Source organism: Gossypium arboreum, chromosome 6 (assembly GCF_025698485.1).
Source record: "Gossypium arboreum isolate Shixiya-1 chromosome 6, ASM2569848v2, whole genome shotgun sequence".
Classification (NCBI taxonomy): Eukaryota; Viridiplantae; Streptophyta; class Magnoliopsida; order Malvales; family Malvaceae; genus Gossypium; species Gossypium arboreum.
In genome coordinates this window covers 123994519-124011113 of record NC_069075.1, presented here as the reverse complement: position 1 = coordinate 124011113, position 16595 = coordinate 123994519, and the positions used below count along the sequence as shown (strand labels likewise).

At 32.4% G+C, this 16595-nt stretch overlaps 2 protein-coding genes across 3 annotated transcripts; both read right to left on the bottom strand.

The window, feature by feature from the left end:
• Window positions 1–8505: 8505 nt before the first annotated feature.
• Window positions 8506–12659, bottom strand: LOC108486184 (DNA repair protein recA homolog 3, mitochondrial-like). Its single transcript, XM_017790076.2, has 8 exons — window positions 12271–12659; window positions 12024–12081; window positions 11354–11571; window positions 11150–11237; window positions 10705–10877; window positions 10227–10373; window positions 9755–9886; window positions 8506–9501 (listed from the first exon to the last, which is right to left on the bottom strand). The coding sequence occupies exons 1-8, from the start codon at window positions 12325–12327 to the stop codon at window positions 9115–9117; spliced, it is 1260 nt and encodes a 419-aa protein (XP_017645565.1). The 5' UTR covers window positions 12328–12659; the 3' UTR covers window positions 8506–9114.
• A 500-nt stretch (window positions 12660–13159) lies between these two features.
• Window positions 13160–16213, bottom strand: LOC108486185 (nucleosome assembly protein 1;2). 2 transcript variants are annotated; one of them, XM_017790078.2, is made up of 13 exons: window positions 16024–16213; window positions 15827–15886; window positions 15701–15744; window positions 15523–15618; window positions 15087–15179; window positions 14917–15004; window positions 14773–14834; window positions 14493–14677; window positions 14201–14378; window positions 14069–14112; window positions 13759–13960; window positions 13631–13642; window positions 13160–13538 (listed from the first exon to the last, which is right to left on the bottom strand). In XM_017790078.2, the coding sequence occupies exons 2-13, from the start codon at window positions 15870–15872 to the stop codon at window positions 13473–13475; spliced, it is 1116 nt and encodes a 371-aa protein (XP_017645567.1). In that variant the 5' UTR covers window positions 15873–15886; window positions 16024–16213; the 3' UTR covers window positions 13160–13472. The 2 variants fall into 2 exon arrangements, with proteins under 2 accessions (XP_017645567.1, XP_017645566.1); XM_017790077.2 differs by having other exon boundaries at window positions 15827–16120.
• Between the last annotated feature and the right edge of the window lie 382 nt (window positions 16214–16595).

The window sequence follows — 16595 nt, the reverse complement described above, 5'->3', positions numbered from 1 at the left end:
TTGAATACGGGTGAGGGGTATTACACAACCAATAGTTTGGCACAAGCCTAAGCATCACCAACAACACATGTTAGTGCAACAATTCATAATTCACTTGAATTAAATTAAGATAAGTCATTAAACATGAATAAGTTCACTTGAAATCATCAATTTCATAAACATAGACATACTTTCATTTAACATACCCTTTTCATTCCTTTTCATAGTTTTCATGATATAAACAGTTCCTTTCCTTTTCACGCCCGTTTAATCAAATGAAATAACATCGAATATTAGGCAAACACTCAAGTAACCATTTAATTCTCTAAACGCACTACAACATCATAATTTAATGTATTTATAGACATAATGAGAATATATAATTACACCAAGGCATTAACATACATTATCATACTATACTAGTCAAACATTCAACTCGTATTCATACATACGATACATACCTCACTTGAAACGTGTTAACTGAATATCAAATTATCGGAGTGTGTCATGGTGTCTTTCAACCATGGTCTTATTTATTCTTGTCTTGATGCCCTAGTGTCTTTCAACCATGGTCTTATTCATTTTTCGTCATGTTGCCATAGTGTCTTTCAACCATGGTCTTATTTCTTTGATTCATGATTCCATAGCGTCTTTGAGCTATGGTTTTACTCGATAGAATCATGATGCCATAATGTCTTTCGGTCATGGTCTTACCCGATAGAATCATGATGCCATAACATCTTTCAGTCATGGTCTTGCTCATTAGAATCATGATGTCATAATGTCTTTAAGTCATGGTCTTACTCATTTCTGGTATGGTGACATAGTATCTTTCAACTATGGTCTTATTTATTCTCCGGTATAGTGCTATAGTGTTTTTCAACTATGGCCTTTATCATTTTCCTTCAAGCCAATCAACTCAAATCATATATAAACAATTAGATATTAAACAAACAAAACCACAATTAATTGATTTAATCAAGTTACGAGCTTACCTGGCTAAATTGCAGAAATGTCAAAGTACAGGGGCTTTTTGGTAATTTTCTATTCTCCTCAATTTTCCACTCAGTCTTGATCTAAATTAATAATTTCATTCAATTTATTAATTTAGATAGTAAAATAATTTATTTTATGCTATTTAGTCATTTTTTGACATTTTTATAAAATTGCCCCTAGCATTTTACTTTTATTCAATTTAGTCCCTATGTCCTAATCATGCAAATAAACTAAATTTATTGAAAATTCATGTCAGCCAGATGTTCATAGCTTCCAATACAGCCCATATTTGCAACAATTTCACATCAAGTCCTTGTATTTTTACTATTTCAACAATTTAATCCCTAATCGTTAAATTCATCCAAAATCACTTAACAAAATACTTATAAATAACAACTAATACTTCAAATTCATCATTTAACATCTAAAATCACAAATATTCATCAATGAAAACATTCAAAATCTTTAACAATTTCAAAATCGAAGGTACGAGCTAGCTAGACCTAATTGCAATGATCTCAAAAACATAAAATTTACTAGAAATAAACTCAAAAAGCATACCATGCATGCTCCAAAAGAAGACCGAATGCTCAAACCCCCTTCCATGGCTTCTTTCATTTTCAAATTAGACAAAACATCAAAGAGAAAGATGATTGCCTTAATTGTTTTATTTAATTTTCACATTAATTAGTTAATTACCAAATTGCCATTAATTGTACATTCAATTTACACATTCAACACCCATAACCGTCCACTATATATAAGCACATGGTATATTGATCGATTAACTCCATAAATTTTTATTTCCTTAAAAATTTAATACCTATTACTAATAAAAACTTACTTTTACAACTCTTACAATGTGGTCATTTTAAATTAGTTAACTATCTAAACAATGAAAATTCTTAACCAAACTTTAATACAACCTTAATAACACTGTAACACCCCTCACCCGAGACCGTCCCAGAGTCGAGCACGAGGCGTTACCAAACTTATCGTACTTGCTCGGGGCATAAATTTTTTTTTAAATTAATTCACTCGTATTCATCCAATAAATCCCTAAAAAGGGCCTTTGAGGCCCTAAAACGTACAATTGGAACGGTTCAGGACCAAACCGGGAACATTAAAAATTTTCCAATTACTTACACAAATCAAAACAATTTATTTCACTATTTATAATAAAACTGTCCATCTGCATGACAGTCACTAAATTAATTATAACTCTAGTTACGAAACTCAAAATTTAAATACGTAAATTTTCCATGAAACTAGACTCATATATGTTCTTATCATAATTTTTCCAGAATTTTTTGTTTTCCCAATTAGTATAGTTTATTCCTTAAAGATTCCCCTATTTTGCAGTTCAGAGGACCTAACCTCTCTTCACTAAAAATCAATTATCTCATTATATAGAATTCAGATAATGTTTCCATTTGTTTTTAATGAAAATAGACTCACTAAGGAATCTAGAAATTTTGACTTATAATTATTTTTTTTACAATTTCTAGTGATTTTCCAAAGTTGGAATAGGGGATCACGAAGTCACTCTGAACCAATCTTACATAAATTTAAATATCTCAGAATATAGACTTCCTTTTGCTTACTCTGTTTCTTTCCTATGAAAATAGACTAAATAAGCTTTAATTATATATCTCATTCATCATTTAGTTCCATTTCTACAATTTTTTAGTGATTTTTCAAATCCACATCACTACTGTTGTTTCCTAACTGTTCCATGGCCAACTCTTACTCCTTCATAATTTCTTTGCATCAAACCACATTTAGGCATACATAATACCAGAACATGTTCTTATTTAGCTATATCATAAGCTAATCATTACCAAGTATTCACATGCCATTCTTTAATCATATCATAAGGACATACACACATAATAGCCAAGTCCCTATACATGCCATAACTTAAAGTATTTCTAGTCACAAAATACCGAGATAGCTCGTTGATAGAGTGAGGCGATCTCTGATGTCCTTAGCTCGTTGATAGAGTGAGGCGATCTCTGATGTCCTTACGATTTTCCGAGTTGGCTTTGCGATACTATAAAAAAGAGAGAAAAGAAAGGGAGTAAGCATAAAGCTTAGTAAATTTGCATGTAAATAAATAAAAACATTCTAAATGAATTATCAAGATAACCTGAACCTTTTGAACATAGACTTATCTTACCTTCCCTTTGGTACACTCTTTAAATTTTCCGTTGAACCACTTGGAATACTAAGGATACACAGGTACCTTTCCTTTTTAAACTTACCATTGACATGTCTTGACATGGTCTTTAGTGGTATCCTTGCCTTATGAACTCACATTGCCATGCCTTGGCATGGTCTTACATGGGATATTTGCCTTATCATAGTTTATCAATGCCATGTCTTGACATGGTCTTACTTGGTATCCTTAAACCCTAATGTCATAACATTTGTATCCTACACATTCCTAAGGTTCAACCGGGACTTTTAAGTATCATTTCTCCGTCAATTCTTACTTGAATCATCAAGGAATAAATTTACAAAATAAATATATAGATGCTGAAAAATAACATCATTAATTATAAATAATAAAACATTGCATTTATTTACCGCAAACTTACCTCGATACAAAATACGATCAAATATTTTGATTTAGTCCTCAACCTTTTTCTTTCCTCGGTCTAACCCCGAATTTCGTTCTTCTTGATCTATAATAGCAAATTTAACTTATTTAATAATCAGATTTATCAAAACAATCCTTAACTCTAACTTTGGAAAAATTACAATTTTACCCCTAAACTTTTGCATATTTACACTTTTTCCCCAAGGCTCGGAAATGAAACTTTATCCCTAATTATTATATTTTATGACATGATGATCATTTATTTACCTACGGAAACATCAAATTCTCACTCTAACATGTACTTATGACCATTAGGTATTTTTACCGATTATGTTGTTTTACTCATTTTCGCTTAAAATCGCTTAGCTCAAGTCGTTTAACATAATTTCAAGCTTCATATTCTATCATAAAACATCAAAATAAACACATTTCACCTATGGGTATTTTTCCAAATATGAACCCTAGGTTAATTTATTGCTAGAATAAGCTAAATCAAGTTACTAGGACTTCAAAAGCGTAAAGAACATTAAAAACGGGGCTTGGAATCACTTACTATGAAGCTTGGAAGCTTGAAAAACCCTAGCTACGAAGAACCCTTGAAATTTCAGCCTAATGAAGAAGATGGGCACATTTTGCCATCTTTTTCCCTTTTTTAATCTTTTACTTACCAAATGACTAAAATACCCTTCATTAAAACTTTAGTTATTTTTATCTATGTATGTCTATTTTTGTCCATGAAAACCTAATGGTATAATTACCATTTAAGGACATCTACTTCAATTATACTCTTCAATTTAATCCTTTAGCATCTAAAACTCATATTTATCAACTTTTGCAATTAAGCCCTAGTAGGTAAATTAAGCATGCTATCTATAAAATTTTCCATCGATACTCTAACACATGCATCTAATCACTCGGTAAATTATAAAAATTAATCAGAATAAACTTTTCTATCTCAGATTCATGGTTTTGCAACCACTGTTCCGCTTAGGCCCTATTTTGGGATGTTACAAACACTCCGTAAATATTATAAAAATATTTAGGGCTCAATTTGTAGAAACGAGGTCCCGATACCTTATTTTCTAAAACCACTTGACTTTAGGGTCTTACCACTTGAACCATCATTCATATAACATAAATTACCATATTAAAAACCTTTTTAAAACCATATTTGACTTGTAAATAATATATAATAATAATTGCAAACTTACTCATTAGATTTGTGGCCCCGAAACCACTTTCTAACACCACTGAAAAACGGGCTGTTACAATTACAATCATCTCATGACTGGTCTTTGTGCATACTCTAACAGTTAAATGTGTAAAATATACCTAGGTGAACTTAGTAAAGTTTAGGATACAACTGGCATGCCAATAGAGTCTTGTGCGCACTTGTACGGGATTTATTATGGATGTCATCGAGGTCCAATATTTGTTGCAAATTCTCAAGTATTATGTGACACAGGTTTAGCTCGGACGAGTAACCTGATGTGTCAATTTTAAAGGTTTAGCTCGAACGGGTAACCTGATATATATATTCAGCTAGGAAGAGCAGCTAGTGGTGTAGATACTTGTGTATCCAAGTCTATTTACTAGGGTTCATTGGGTGAAAAAATTTATATGAAAATAAGAAATTGAAATGAGATGAAATTTAAATTCAAATGGAAAGTTGTCGAATGAATTGAGCATGAAAAATTTATTGGAGTAATTCCTTTGACATGTATGTAATTGTATTATCTTTTGATTAATTGTGAATTTGAGATTGTTACCTAATGTGACATGAATTGGCATGTTAAGTACTTATAGTATCATATGGTATTGATTTTAAGCAAATGCTTACAATGTTGGTGTTTTTTATTGCCATGTCTAGCCAAATATTGCGCCAAGCTAAAGTAAATTTAAAATGTTAGGCATGAATAAGGTAATTTTTGTATAATACATATGAACTTACTAAGCATCTTATATGCTTACCTTGTTTATTTTCCCTTTTTTCCTTGTAGATCGTCACCTTGCAAAACTCGTCAAGTCGGATCGCCTCGAAGCTCACACTATCACTGAATCGGTAGTTATGCGATCATTTTGGGTCTAGGGTTGTGGCATGTATATAAGTGTGTTAGTGTATACCTTAATGTATAAAAGTCTTGGTGAGTTGAAAATTTGTGATGAATATGGCATATAATGATGATTTTGAATGTTGGTCATGGCATGTGAATTGGTTAAGTTAATGCCTAGTTGAAAATGGTAATGTTTGATTTCCATGCTTGAGGTATGTGTTGGTGAATGGTTAATTTGGTTTATTGTTAATTCCATAAGGGTTCTGATGATGGATTTATATATGTATGCAAATGTTGAGTTAGGCTAAACATGGTTGACATAGTTGGATAGAAATTTGGGATAAAATATGCTTAAATGAAGAATGGTTAAGAAATGTGACTTATTCTTGATTGTTGGAATTCATGTTTAAAGTCTAAAAAGTTATTGATGTGTATAGGTACATAAGTGTAGGTAATTAAAGTGAAATGACATGTTTTCAATGTGGTATGGCATAGGTGAAGGCTGGTATTTGAATGGTTTGGATGTTATGTTCTAATGACATTAATTTGTTTAAGTTCAATTGATGTATAAGCATTGTATGTCTTGACAAGAAGTTGAATTTGGTTGTTTGAATTTGTTTGGCATGTTTTGGTATGCTTTGAACCAAGTGAAAGTCGTATTTGGTGAACATATTGAAAAGGTTGGTTGGAAACTTTGGATTTGGTGACATCGTGACGTGGAAGTGATGAAGTCGTGACGTCGATCCTAAATTTTCAAAACTTTACAATTTGGTCCTCTTCATGCTTGGGTTGACAAAAGAGCTTCCATAAGCTTGTTTAAGACCCAGAAATGATTGTTTAACATAATTTGAATGTGATTGACACTTAATTGCATGTGTGAATGATTATTTACTATATAATTGATTGTAGTTGTTCTGGAAACGATTGTAGCATCTTGTAGTTTGGACCCAACGATCAGGTCAAGTGAGGGTTGTTACAAATCCCATCTACCTTCTTCATTGCACACAATCTCTATAGCTTTTTTATCCAAAGGAACATCAAGATGTCAAGAATGAATTGGTTGACCCTCTATAGTATTTGGAACCCACCTATCATTCCATATTTGAGCTCTTCCCCTATTGAGAACCTGTTAGACAAAAGATACCTTCAAGAAATCCTCACCTTCCAATAGACTACTCCACACCCATGATGCTTTACTTCCTTTTCTAGCTTCAAAGGACAAACAATTAAGGAAATACATGCTTTTTATTACTCTAACCCATAAAGTACCAAATTCATGGAGCTATCTCCAACATTGCATAGCTAATGGGGCAAGATTGAATACTACTAACTCTTTAATTGTTTGAGGACTTTAATTTAAATAGCTTAAATCATTAGATTCTCGAATTTTTTTTTCAAATTGAACAAATTGTCATTTTTTATTAATAATTATTAAACTCAATATCTATATCCAAACAAAATTCATTTAATACTTCAGCTAAGCCTAAATCCAGTACTTATCACTTACCAAATAAAGTTAACCAAAAGCTTGGTTGGTTTAATGGCTATAAAACAAAAGTGAATCTACATATGAAGTCTCTTTATATCATTGATGGATTAAATTAGTTCTTCTAATATTAAATAGATTAATTTAATCTTTGTACTATTAAAAAGAACCAAATAAGATCAAATTAGAATAGAGTTTCATTTACTAGTTTTAGTTTTTAAAAAAGACATGAAAGCTCTTTTTTTAAATTTACAATTCAACTTCAAATAAAATATTTTATCAACTAAAAACTTTCAAAGTAGAATTTTATTGAGCAAGTAAATGTCATTTATTTTTAAAAAAATTATAAATGTTAACGCTGTTGATATTTAAATTTATTTAGTTGATATTTAAATTTATTTAATTTTTTTAATGATATAAGAACGAGAAATTAATTTAATAAAGATTATAATAAAGTAACTTGTAAGATATATTCAACTAGTAGATAATAAATTTTAGTCATTCTTTCATTAGTTACTTAATGGAAGTCTAAAGTGGACTTTATTTTATTAGGTTAATGAAAAGTTTAACCCTCCAATATTTTCATATTTTATAAATTTGATCCTAAATCTAAAAATTTAACAAATTTCGCTCTCAATATTTACAAGATTTGTTATTTTAGCCCTAATTATAAAAAAAATATTTTAAAATCTTTAAAAAGTAAATATAAAAATATTTTTAATTTATTAAATTTTGACTTGTTTATAAATTAGTTGTTTCAAACTTTGTCTTTTTTATATAGGTATAATATTAAATTTAACTCTCAATGTTTACCTATTTTGTTAATTTAATCTTTATTCTTTTTTAACTAAATTTGACCTTGAACATTTTTAAAAGAATTGAATTTGACCATCAATCTTCCAAAAGAGTTGAATTATTTATATTGACTAAAACATTAAAATTTTAAGCATGACAATTTTTATGGCAAATGACAATTCACAAGTACTTCATGCTTTTTTCTTTTTTTTTTATAATTTTGATTTTATTTGAATATTTTTATGAATTTTAAATTATTTTTGATGTGTGTAAGACAAATAATGTTATGTTAAAATAAAGTACATATAAATTATCATTCGAATGTCAAATTAATATTTTAACCAACATTTCCGTTAAAAAATAATCACCTTTTTTAAACATTAATTATCAAAGTTAACTTAGGAAAAAAAAAACTGTGAATTGACAAAAGATTTTTAGGTTGAGGAAAAAATTCAAAACCAATGAAACTGATAAAATCCAAAATTTTAATTTGGTTATTTTAAAATTTGACTTAAATAATCGATCAAATGTTTCAGGTCTTTTAGGTAATTACCGTTATATTCGATTTTTAATATAAAAATCACACTTACAAATTCATACAAAAGGAACGATATTCGATTTTTAATATAAAAATCACACTTACAAATTCATACAAAAGGAACGATAGTAAAAAGTTTTCTTTGGGAATTTTATGTGCAACAAAATGATAATGATGATGATGTTCAAATCCTCAATGGACTACTACGAATCTGTGATTTTATGGTTTCATAATTGCAGAGAACAGATTTGCTAGATAGCAGAAAATTTTCTCAGAATTTAAATAAGAATCTAAGTTATACAACGCAATTTTTCAAATAAAAATTGCTCCCTCGTTAACATGGTAAATATGGCTGGAAATAGGACAATGTGAGAGGAAGACAGTCGGATGCCCCTGGAAATTTGAAACAAGATCCTGTATTCTCCCATCCATTGAATACACAAAACTTTCCAACGCCACAATTACCCCCACATGCACAAACACGGCCAATAAACTCCAGCTACAATGCTGTCAATCCAAGCCCCTAATGTCGACCTTAACAAGGGTTCAAATGTGGCTATGAATTAGAGGACCTCCAAATCCTTCCATCCTTGTATCCTCTGAAATATCTACTACTTATCCAACAGAATATGCAATGGCAGTTGCAGTTCAAATCTAAGCACACTTAAGCTTCAATGGCGATTACAGCTTCTTCATCATTAGTTTCAATTGGAACTGGTTCTTCTGAAGTATTCTCATCCGAGATATCTGTTTGCCGTTCCTTCTTTCTCTCAGCATCTAGTAGCTTTTCTCTAAGTCTCATCACAAGTTCGTCAAGAGCACTTCCATTTTCAGCCAAAAACCTTCTGAAGGCTTCCTTGCCATGGAGTTTCCTGTCGTTGAAACTGTAGAATGCGCCAGACTTTGTAACAAGTTTGTGTTTCGTTGCCAAATCTATGATCTCCCCTTCCCGGGATATTCCCTTGCCAAACTCAAGCTCAAATTCAGCATTCTTAAATGGAGGGGCAAGCTTGTTCTTCACAACCTTCACAAGAACTTGACTTCCAATAGTCTACAGATTAGACATTTCAAAAAACACAATGAGACATAGAACATATGCAAGAGTGAGATCTGCTGGATTGCAGATAAAGCTACATGTTTAACTTGCTTGGGAATGTAAGAGAGTTCAAAGGAAATTTTAACAAGTTGCTCAAGAAGTTTCAATCAAGCTAAGAGTAAATAAACAAACCATTTATATGCGTTACCCACAACACATAAATCCAACCAACAAACTGAATAGGAAGGAAAGGGTGTGAGTTTGATACCTCTTCTCCTTTCTTGACAAGCCCTGTTCTCTTTATATTTAGACGCACTGAAGCATAAAACTTCAAGGCATTACCACCGCAGGTAACTTCGGTTGGCCCACCAAATCCAAATGTCGAAAGTTTTGACCTCACCTGATATGTTTAAATAGTTAGTATGTACTAAAAAAATATTACAAGCTACATTTAATTAGCGGTAACAATTTAGCTAGGAAATATTGCATCAATCAAACAACCAACTAATTAGTGGTTAGAATTATTAATAAAGCCTTTAAATGGGGCAAAATTCAAAAAGTTGACCTAAGGGCAAAACTCACAATGTACACAGAGTCAGAGGCTACAACATTAATCAAACAAACTCAAAGCAAGAACTTTAACAACTGCTTGGCCACCTAAAGCTTTAGAGGTCTATGTTGCTAATATGGAGCTCATCATCAAAACTCATCAAGGAGATAATCGGGAATCAAACTTAAACCTGATTTATTAAAATCAATATGGTTTGAGACAATGATAAGGAATGGCATATTTTACGAAGAGCTTGGCTCATCAGTCTAGCCTGCATTGCCATATGAGCATCACCCATCTCGCCATCAAGCTCGCCTTTAGGCACAAGGGCAGCTACCTGAGATGAAAATTAAGCTATTATTAGGAGCTCACTGTAAATAGATATGATAAACAGCAGTATCACACAGATAAAATTATAGAATTTGAATCCTTCAAGGATGAGAACCCAATACTCTTGGCACACAAACACTAATTTGAAAAGTCCTCCCTCAAATTTGCATCATAGCACAACCTAATTACATAAGCAGTCCAAGGGAAGATGCAGACAAGGAAAACAAAGCATATTTCACAAGTCACAAACACGGCAGAAGCACATTCTACCAACTATCAGCAGTATTTATCACACCAAACTCCATAATGGAAAAAAAATGAATCTAGGAACACCTTACGCTGTCAACAACTACAACATCAACTGATCCACTACGTATAAGGGTGTCCACAAGACTGAGAGCTTGTTCTCCACAATCTGGTTGCGAAAGGAGCAAATTCTCAGTGTTCACCCCAATTGTCTCAGCTAGAGCAGGATCAAGAGCATGCTCAGCATCGACAAAAGCACAATAACCTGCATTTGAATATTATAGCCATATGTAAGCATTCAGCAGAAAGATAACAGAAACAACCTCAACAGCACAGAAGATAGCCACAACAAAATCTGGTGCACCCTCCAAATGCAATCATCTCATAAATAGATTTAACGTTATACGCTGCATACAAAACCTTTATAATAGTTCAGATGCCTTATTATAAACCACCTTTACATAGAATGGATTTCATAACGAGTCAGCACAATCAATCATAAATCACACAGTACTAAGCTAAAATACATTCAGTGACCTCCTTGCTTTTGTGCTTCAGCAATTACATGTAAAGCAAGTGTCGTTTTCCCAGAAGCCTCTGGTCCAAATATCTCTATGACACGGCCCTGTAAAATTCCAACAGAGATGTATAAGGAACTAAAAAGCATCACAAGCAGCTATTACTTAGTAGCAGACTAGCAGCATAAAGGGTAAAAGAACTGAAACAAGAATTTTAGAGTACTTTTGGAAGGCCACCGATTCCAAGTGCTATGTCCAGAGCAAAAGAACCAGTGGAAACTACTGGAACATTTCGATGAGACATAGCACGACCAAGCCACATGATAGATCCTTTTCCAAAAGAACTCGTAATCTGATCCAAGGCAAGTTTTAGAGCTAAATCTTTCTTGGACATATTCTCATCGCACGAATCACTTGAATCTGACTTGGATTTCCTTCTACCTTCAATAGGACACAAACAAAGAAATAACCGAACACAAGAAAGCATCAGATTTCATTTATTCAAAAAAAAAAAAAAGATTATTAGATTTCACTTTTTAACTCAAATGAATCCAGTTCAAGAAAAATAGCCAGAGAACTCCATCTATTAAATGGCATGAATTTATAATTTTTATTGTTGGATAAAAGATGACACTACGTTAAGCACTGCGCTTTACAGTACAGCTGACTTGTTTCAATTAAATATTAAAGAATTCAAACATTTATTAATCTAATAAAAATCCCATGACAAAGCACTCTTCTACAATCACATTCAGATGATTACCTGAATTAAAATTCTACTCAAAAACCAAAATGTGATTTAACCAAACATAGAATTAGAATACCAGATACCCAAATAACAATATTTGAGTACCAACATTCAAATTGAAGCTTTTCAATGGAATTTCATTTACCTTTAGAAGAAAAGTTACACAGCTGAGAAGATGACCTTAACACCCCTCCCCTACAAACCTGCAAAAAGGAAAAAAGAGAAAAATTGATTCACGGCTTCGAATATATATATATATTTCTACTGTTCCTAAACTACCATTTTTTATATAAAAAAATGAACATAGTGCAAGACAATCAGATTAAACATGAGAAAAACAAAGGATATGAAGTTATGGAAGAAAATAAAGAAAAGGGTAAGGTTTTTAAAACCTGTGGAGCGAAGAGAGAACGTTTAAGAGATGAAACATTTCGAAGAAAGCTGGCCATAGCATGCAAGGGAAAGGAGCTTTGTTTAGAAGTATAAGATGTGGGAAAAGAAGAACAAACTAGTTGTGATTAGATGTTACTTAGTACCATGGATTAAAAAGAGAGTAAAGAAATGGAAAGACAAACAGACAGACACTGAGGTCTGCTGCTGTGGGTCTGGGATGTTAGGGTTTGAGTTTCCCTCCTTTTCGAGATTTGCACTACAGTGGTTTGGTACCCCCCAGGGGCGGGGGAGAGGGAGCCTGCTGGTTGGCCCGTCTGGGCCTCCAGGGAATTTTAATCAAATTTGGTGTTCCTATTATATTGTATTATATTTTGTTGTATTATATTCCGTTTTTATTATTAATGTAACGCTTTCTTATTCCAAATCATTAATATCGTTAAAAAAGGGTTAATTATTGAGATTTTTTCTATGAAGTTGAGCCGAATTTTTTTAAAATTACAAAAATAATGACATATAATTCTTTGATCTTTTTTATTGCTATGAGAATTTAGGAAAATCATATCAACCTATTAAGAAAATTTTTAATAAATATGAACTAAGGCATAATAATTAAAACAGTGAAATAAATCTAATTTTTCAAACAAAATCTACAATAACCGTAGAGAATACTTTGGGTCTTCTTCCTTTATTAATTTCAAGGAGAAAGGGCTGCGACAGATGTTTTATTTTGTATTATTTTTGCATCCATAATTTTTTGAAGTTGCAACATTAGAAATAAAATTAAAGATACATGGAAATACAATGTGATCATAATTGTTGCCGTCCAACCACAAGCCATGCGCAAGAGAACTCGGTATATAAAAGGAATATGCAAAAGAGAATAAAAAATAACTTTAATCAGACCGGCCATTAAATAATTGATAACAAGCTATCACAAGAACTCTTAAAGAGTTTCTGGAAACATTAAACATTAAACATTAAAACAAAATCCCAAAACATCTTAGACTACCATTACCAGACCATCCTACCAAACCAACACCAACAGACCAAAAGGATAAAACGACTGTAGAAACCAATCATACTCATAGCAATAACATAAAACTGTAGAAATAAATAACCACCAAAACTGCAAACCCTCCCTTTCTCCCGCTTCTTCCAATCAAAATCTTATAAACCACACTCCGACAGCAGCAATTAATTTCTACTGCTGCTTGCATTCCGGAGGCCTCTCACCTTGCTGCCCATCCCCTACTGCTTTACCACTCTTCTGCAATATACAACGAACAACGAACATAATTAAGAATAAATTTTCAATAGAAGGGCCAAAAGAGAGACCTAAATGATATGGAATTGGTGTACCTTATGAGCAGACTGCAGCACATTTTCAAGCAATATGCAAGAAACAAAAGAAATATTAGCATCACTTCAGATTTTGAACAAACAATTGAGCACACATTATAACACACCCTAAATTTAGCATCTCATACCTTCTTTTTGGTCTTACTTCCTTCGTCATCATCCTCATCCTCATCGTCAGCATCCTCATCCTCTTCCTCATCATCCTCTTCCTCCTCATCATCATCATCGTCATCTTCTTCATCGTCATCTATATCAAGCTCATCTCCCTGGATAGCTTCTCCTGTAAACCATGACACAGCATGTGGAATAATCTTGTCCCGAATTGTTGATCTGCAAAAAGAAACAGATAGCATAAAATAAGTAGGTATTTCAAATACATGTAACAATGATTAATGATGTCTCACTCAATAACTAGAGTAAGAAGAAAAGAGAACATACCCGATGTCATAATCTTGTTCCATTTGATTTTGTAGCTCCTCAGCCTGTGCAAGAAAGTAAAAACAATTGGAATAGCAGAAGAAATGTAATCAATCATCAATGTTTATATAGATCTGGTGAGGTTGGGCTTACAGTATCTTCATCAATGTCTTCATCATCCTCAGGAACTTGCGGAGGATTGAAGAAGTTGAAGAAACTTTCACACTCCTCTGTTTTAGTGATTGGCTTGGCATTCTTTGAACCCTTCTTAGGCTTCTTTTTAAGAAGCTTTTGAGTTAAGCATTTTCCAGGATACCATTCAATTTCAGTCCTACAAATTAGGTGTAAAGAAGTTTTAGTTAAAAGAAGTAAGAACCTCCTGTAATCTGGACATATTTAACAATCCAATAGGGAATTCTCTAAAAGGATAGGTAATAGTATTTACCCAATTGCTTTCTCAAGAATAGGTTCATCTTCATCAATCATGAGATATGTCTTTGTCAGCACAGTATTCTTGAAATAAGGATTGGTGTCAAAGTAAAACTCAAGCTTGAATCCTTTGGGTTCCTCTACCCTGTACCACTTAATATCCTTGAGATACTTGAGAGCTCCTTCATCACGCTCAGTGATCTGGTTCCAAACACAAAGGATGTAGAGATAAGCTTAACCATTTCCAACCAAAAAAACAAAAAGAGTTATAAAAATAATAGTAATTGGATACTCACCTCATCAGAGAGCACTTCATTATTTTTCATTGCAGTAAGCCAAAAATCAGGCACCCCTTTCTCTGCATAAAGCATAATTTTATAAATATCGTCCACAGAAAGAAAGATGCATATGGGAAAAGAAATGACTCAATAAGATCATACCTTCAGCATCCTTTTCCTCTCCTTGGTCCTTGGCAGCTTCATTTGCTGTTCCTTCAGCATCAGCAAGGCCATTCACAATATCATATCGCTACAAAAATAAGGTAATAAGTCAGGTGAATGGCGACAGTAACTGATTAGCCAATAACTAAAGCAAAATTGAAAATGCAAACCTTTGCATACAAGGGTTGATATAGTTTTTGATATTTAGCTTCAAGTGCAGCCCTCTCCTCAAAAAACTTAGCCTCCAATTCATCATGTTGGCTCTGTTAAAGAAAAATAGGGATCAAAAATGGCATTCCCCTTCCAATCACATTGCAGCTAAGATAAATAAAAGTTAGATTACAACAATCTAAATCAATCTAGCTGGGAACGGAAAGTAGCTGCCGAGCAAGAACAATGAACTTTCTACCATACCAAAAGTAAATCCAATAAAAATGTGCATAGATGATCTTAGAAATTCAACACATTAACAACCCCATACATCCAAGATACTCGAGTTTCTTAACCATAATAGAGTAAACCCGGCTACAAAAACAACTAAACCATTAGTGATATCAGAGTAAAACTTAACAGAGCATCGAAAAAGCTTAGGGAGAAAGAACATGCCTGGATCTCCCTAAGAACCTCGACACGCTTCCTGACAATCGGTGATAGGCTCTCCAGCACATCGGAGTGATCCCCAGCAAGACTTTGAAGTTTATTCTGCAAACCAAAATATCAAAAAAAAAAAATAATGAAAAAAATAACAAAAAGAAAACCAAAAACAATTATGGGTGTCACCCACCTTGAGAGCGTTAACGAGACCAGCTCGTGCTTCGGCATTAAGAGCTGCAACCAAAAATAGAAACTGAGAGAAGCGATAAGAGTGAAGCGATAGTATTGTAGATAAAGAAGAGAAAAATATCAATACCATCGCCAAGACCGGACATGTTGAAGTTAACTCCTTCGTTGCTCATTGACGATATTATTTCTAAGAGAAGAAAAAAAATGAAATAAGGTTGATTTGGAGAGGAAAAGGAGAATGTAAAACCCTAGATTCGAGAAATTGGGAAAAAGAATAGGGTTTGAGTGAGAGAGGCGTGTCGCTTAACAATCCTCCCCCTTTACCTTACGAAAACCTAAAATCCGCGACACTAGTTTTTATCGCGTAAGCAAAGCACTTTTTGTTTTTCACTTGTTTTTTTTTTTTTTTTCGTTTCCTTGATGGCTATAAATAGGGCTCGCACCGCTTTTGAATTTGTTTAAAATGGTAAGCAAATCCCAGCCTTATCATGGTTACCCAAAAGTTCATTTCATATCCGTAAATGGAGATTTTAAAATTTTATTGATTAAATATTTTTCAAAATATTGTCTTTCTATTATTAAATTTTAATAATTTTAATTTTACTATAAAATTATTTTTATTTTATACTTGAAACTTAACCTTTAACTATTTTTTAAATATATTTATTCAATTTTCAATTAAGGTTTTACTTATTTTAAATTCTAACAACAAAATCTGTTAAAAATTTTTCAATTGAGTTGACGTCATTTTTATGCTAAATTTATTTAAAACTTAGTAAGTATAAATGAAAGTAAGGACCAATAATTTAAGATATGTCTAGTTTATGGCATAATTATTTATTATTTTATAAAATTACTCTATTTTTAAAATTTAGTTGACGGTTATTCATGTAGTT

Coding starts and splice junctions, on each gene's coding strand:
- LOC108486184 (XM_017790076.2), bottom strand. CDS start 12,327: ATGGCCAGCTTTCTTCGAAATGTTTCATCTCTTAAACGTTCTCTCTTC. Junction 11,238..11,353: donor GAATCGGTGGCCTTCCAAAA/GTACTCTAAAAT, acceptor GGAATTTTACAG/GGCCGTGTCATAGAGATATT. Junction 9,887..10,226: donor TATTGATTTTAATAAATCAG/GTTTAAGTTTGA, acceptor TAAACATATCAG/GTGAGGTCAAAACTTTCGAC.
- LOC108486185 (XM_017790078.2), bottom strand. CDS start 15,872: ATGAGCAACGAAGGAGTTAACTTCAACATGTCCGGTCTTGGCGATG. Junction 14,678..14,772: donor ATGAAGTGCTCTCTGATGAG/GTGAGTATCCAA, acceptor GTTTGGAACCAG/ATCACTGAGCGTGATGAAGG. Junction 14,379..14,492: donor ATTCTTGAGAAAGCAATTGG/GTAAATACTATT, acceptor CCTAATTTGTAG/GACTGAAATTGAATGGTATC.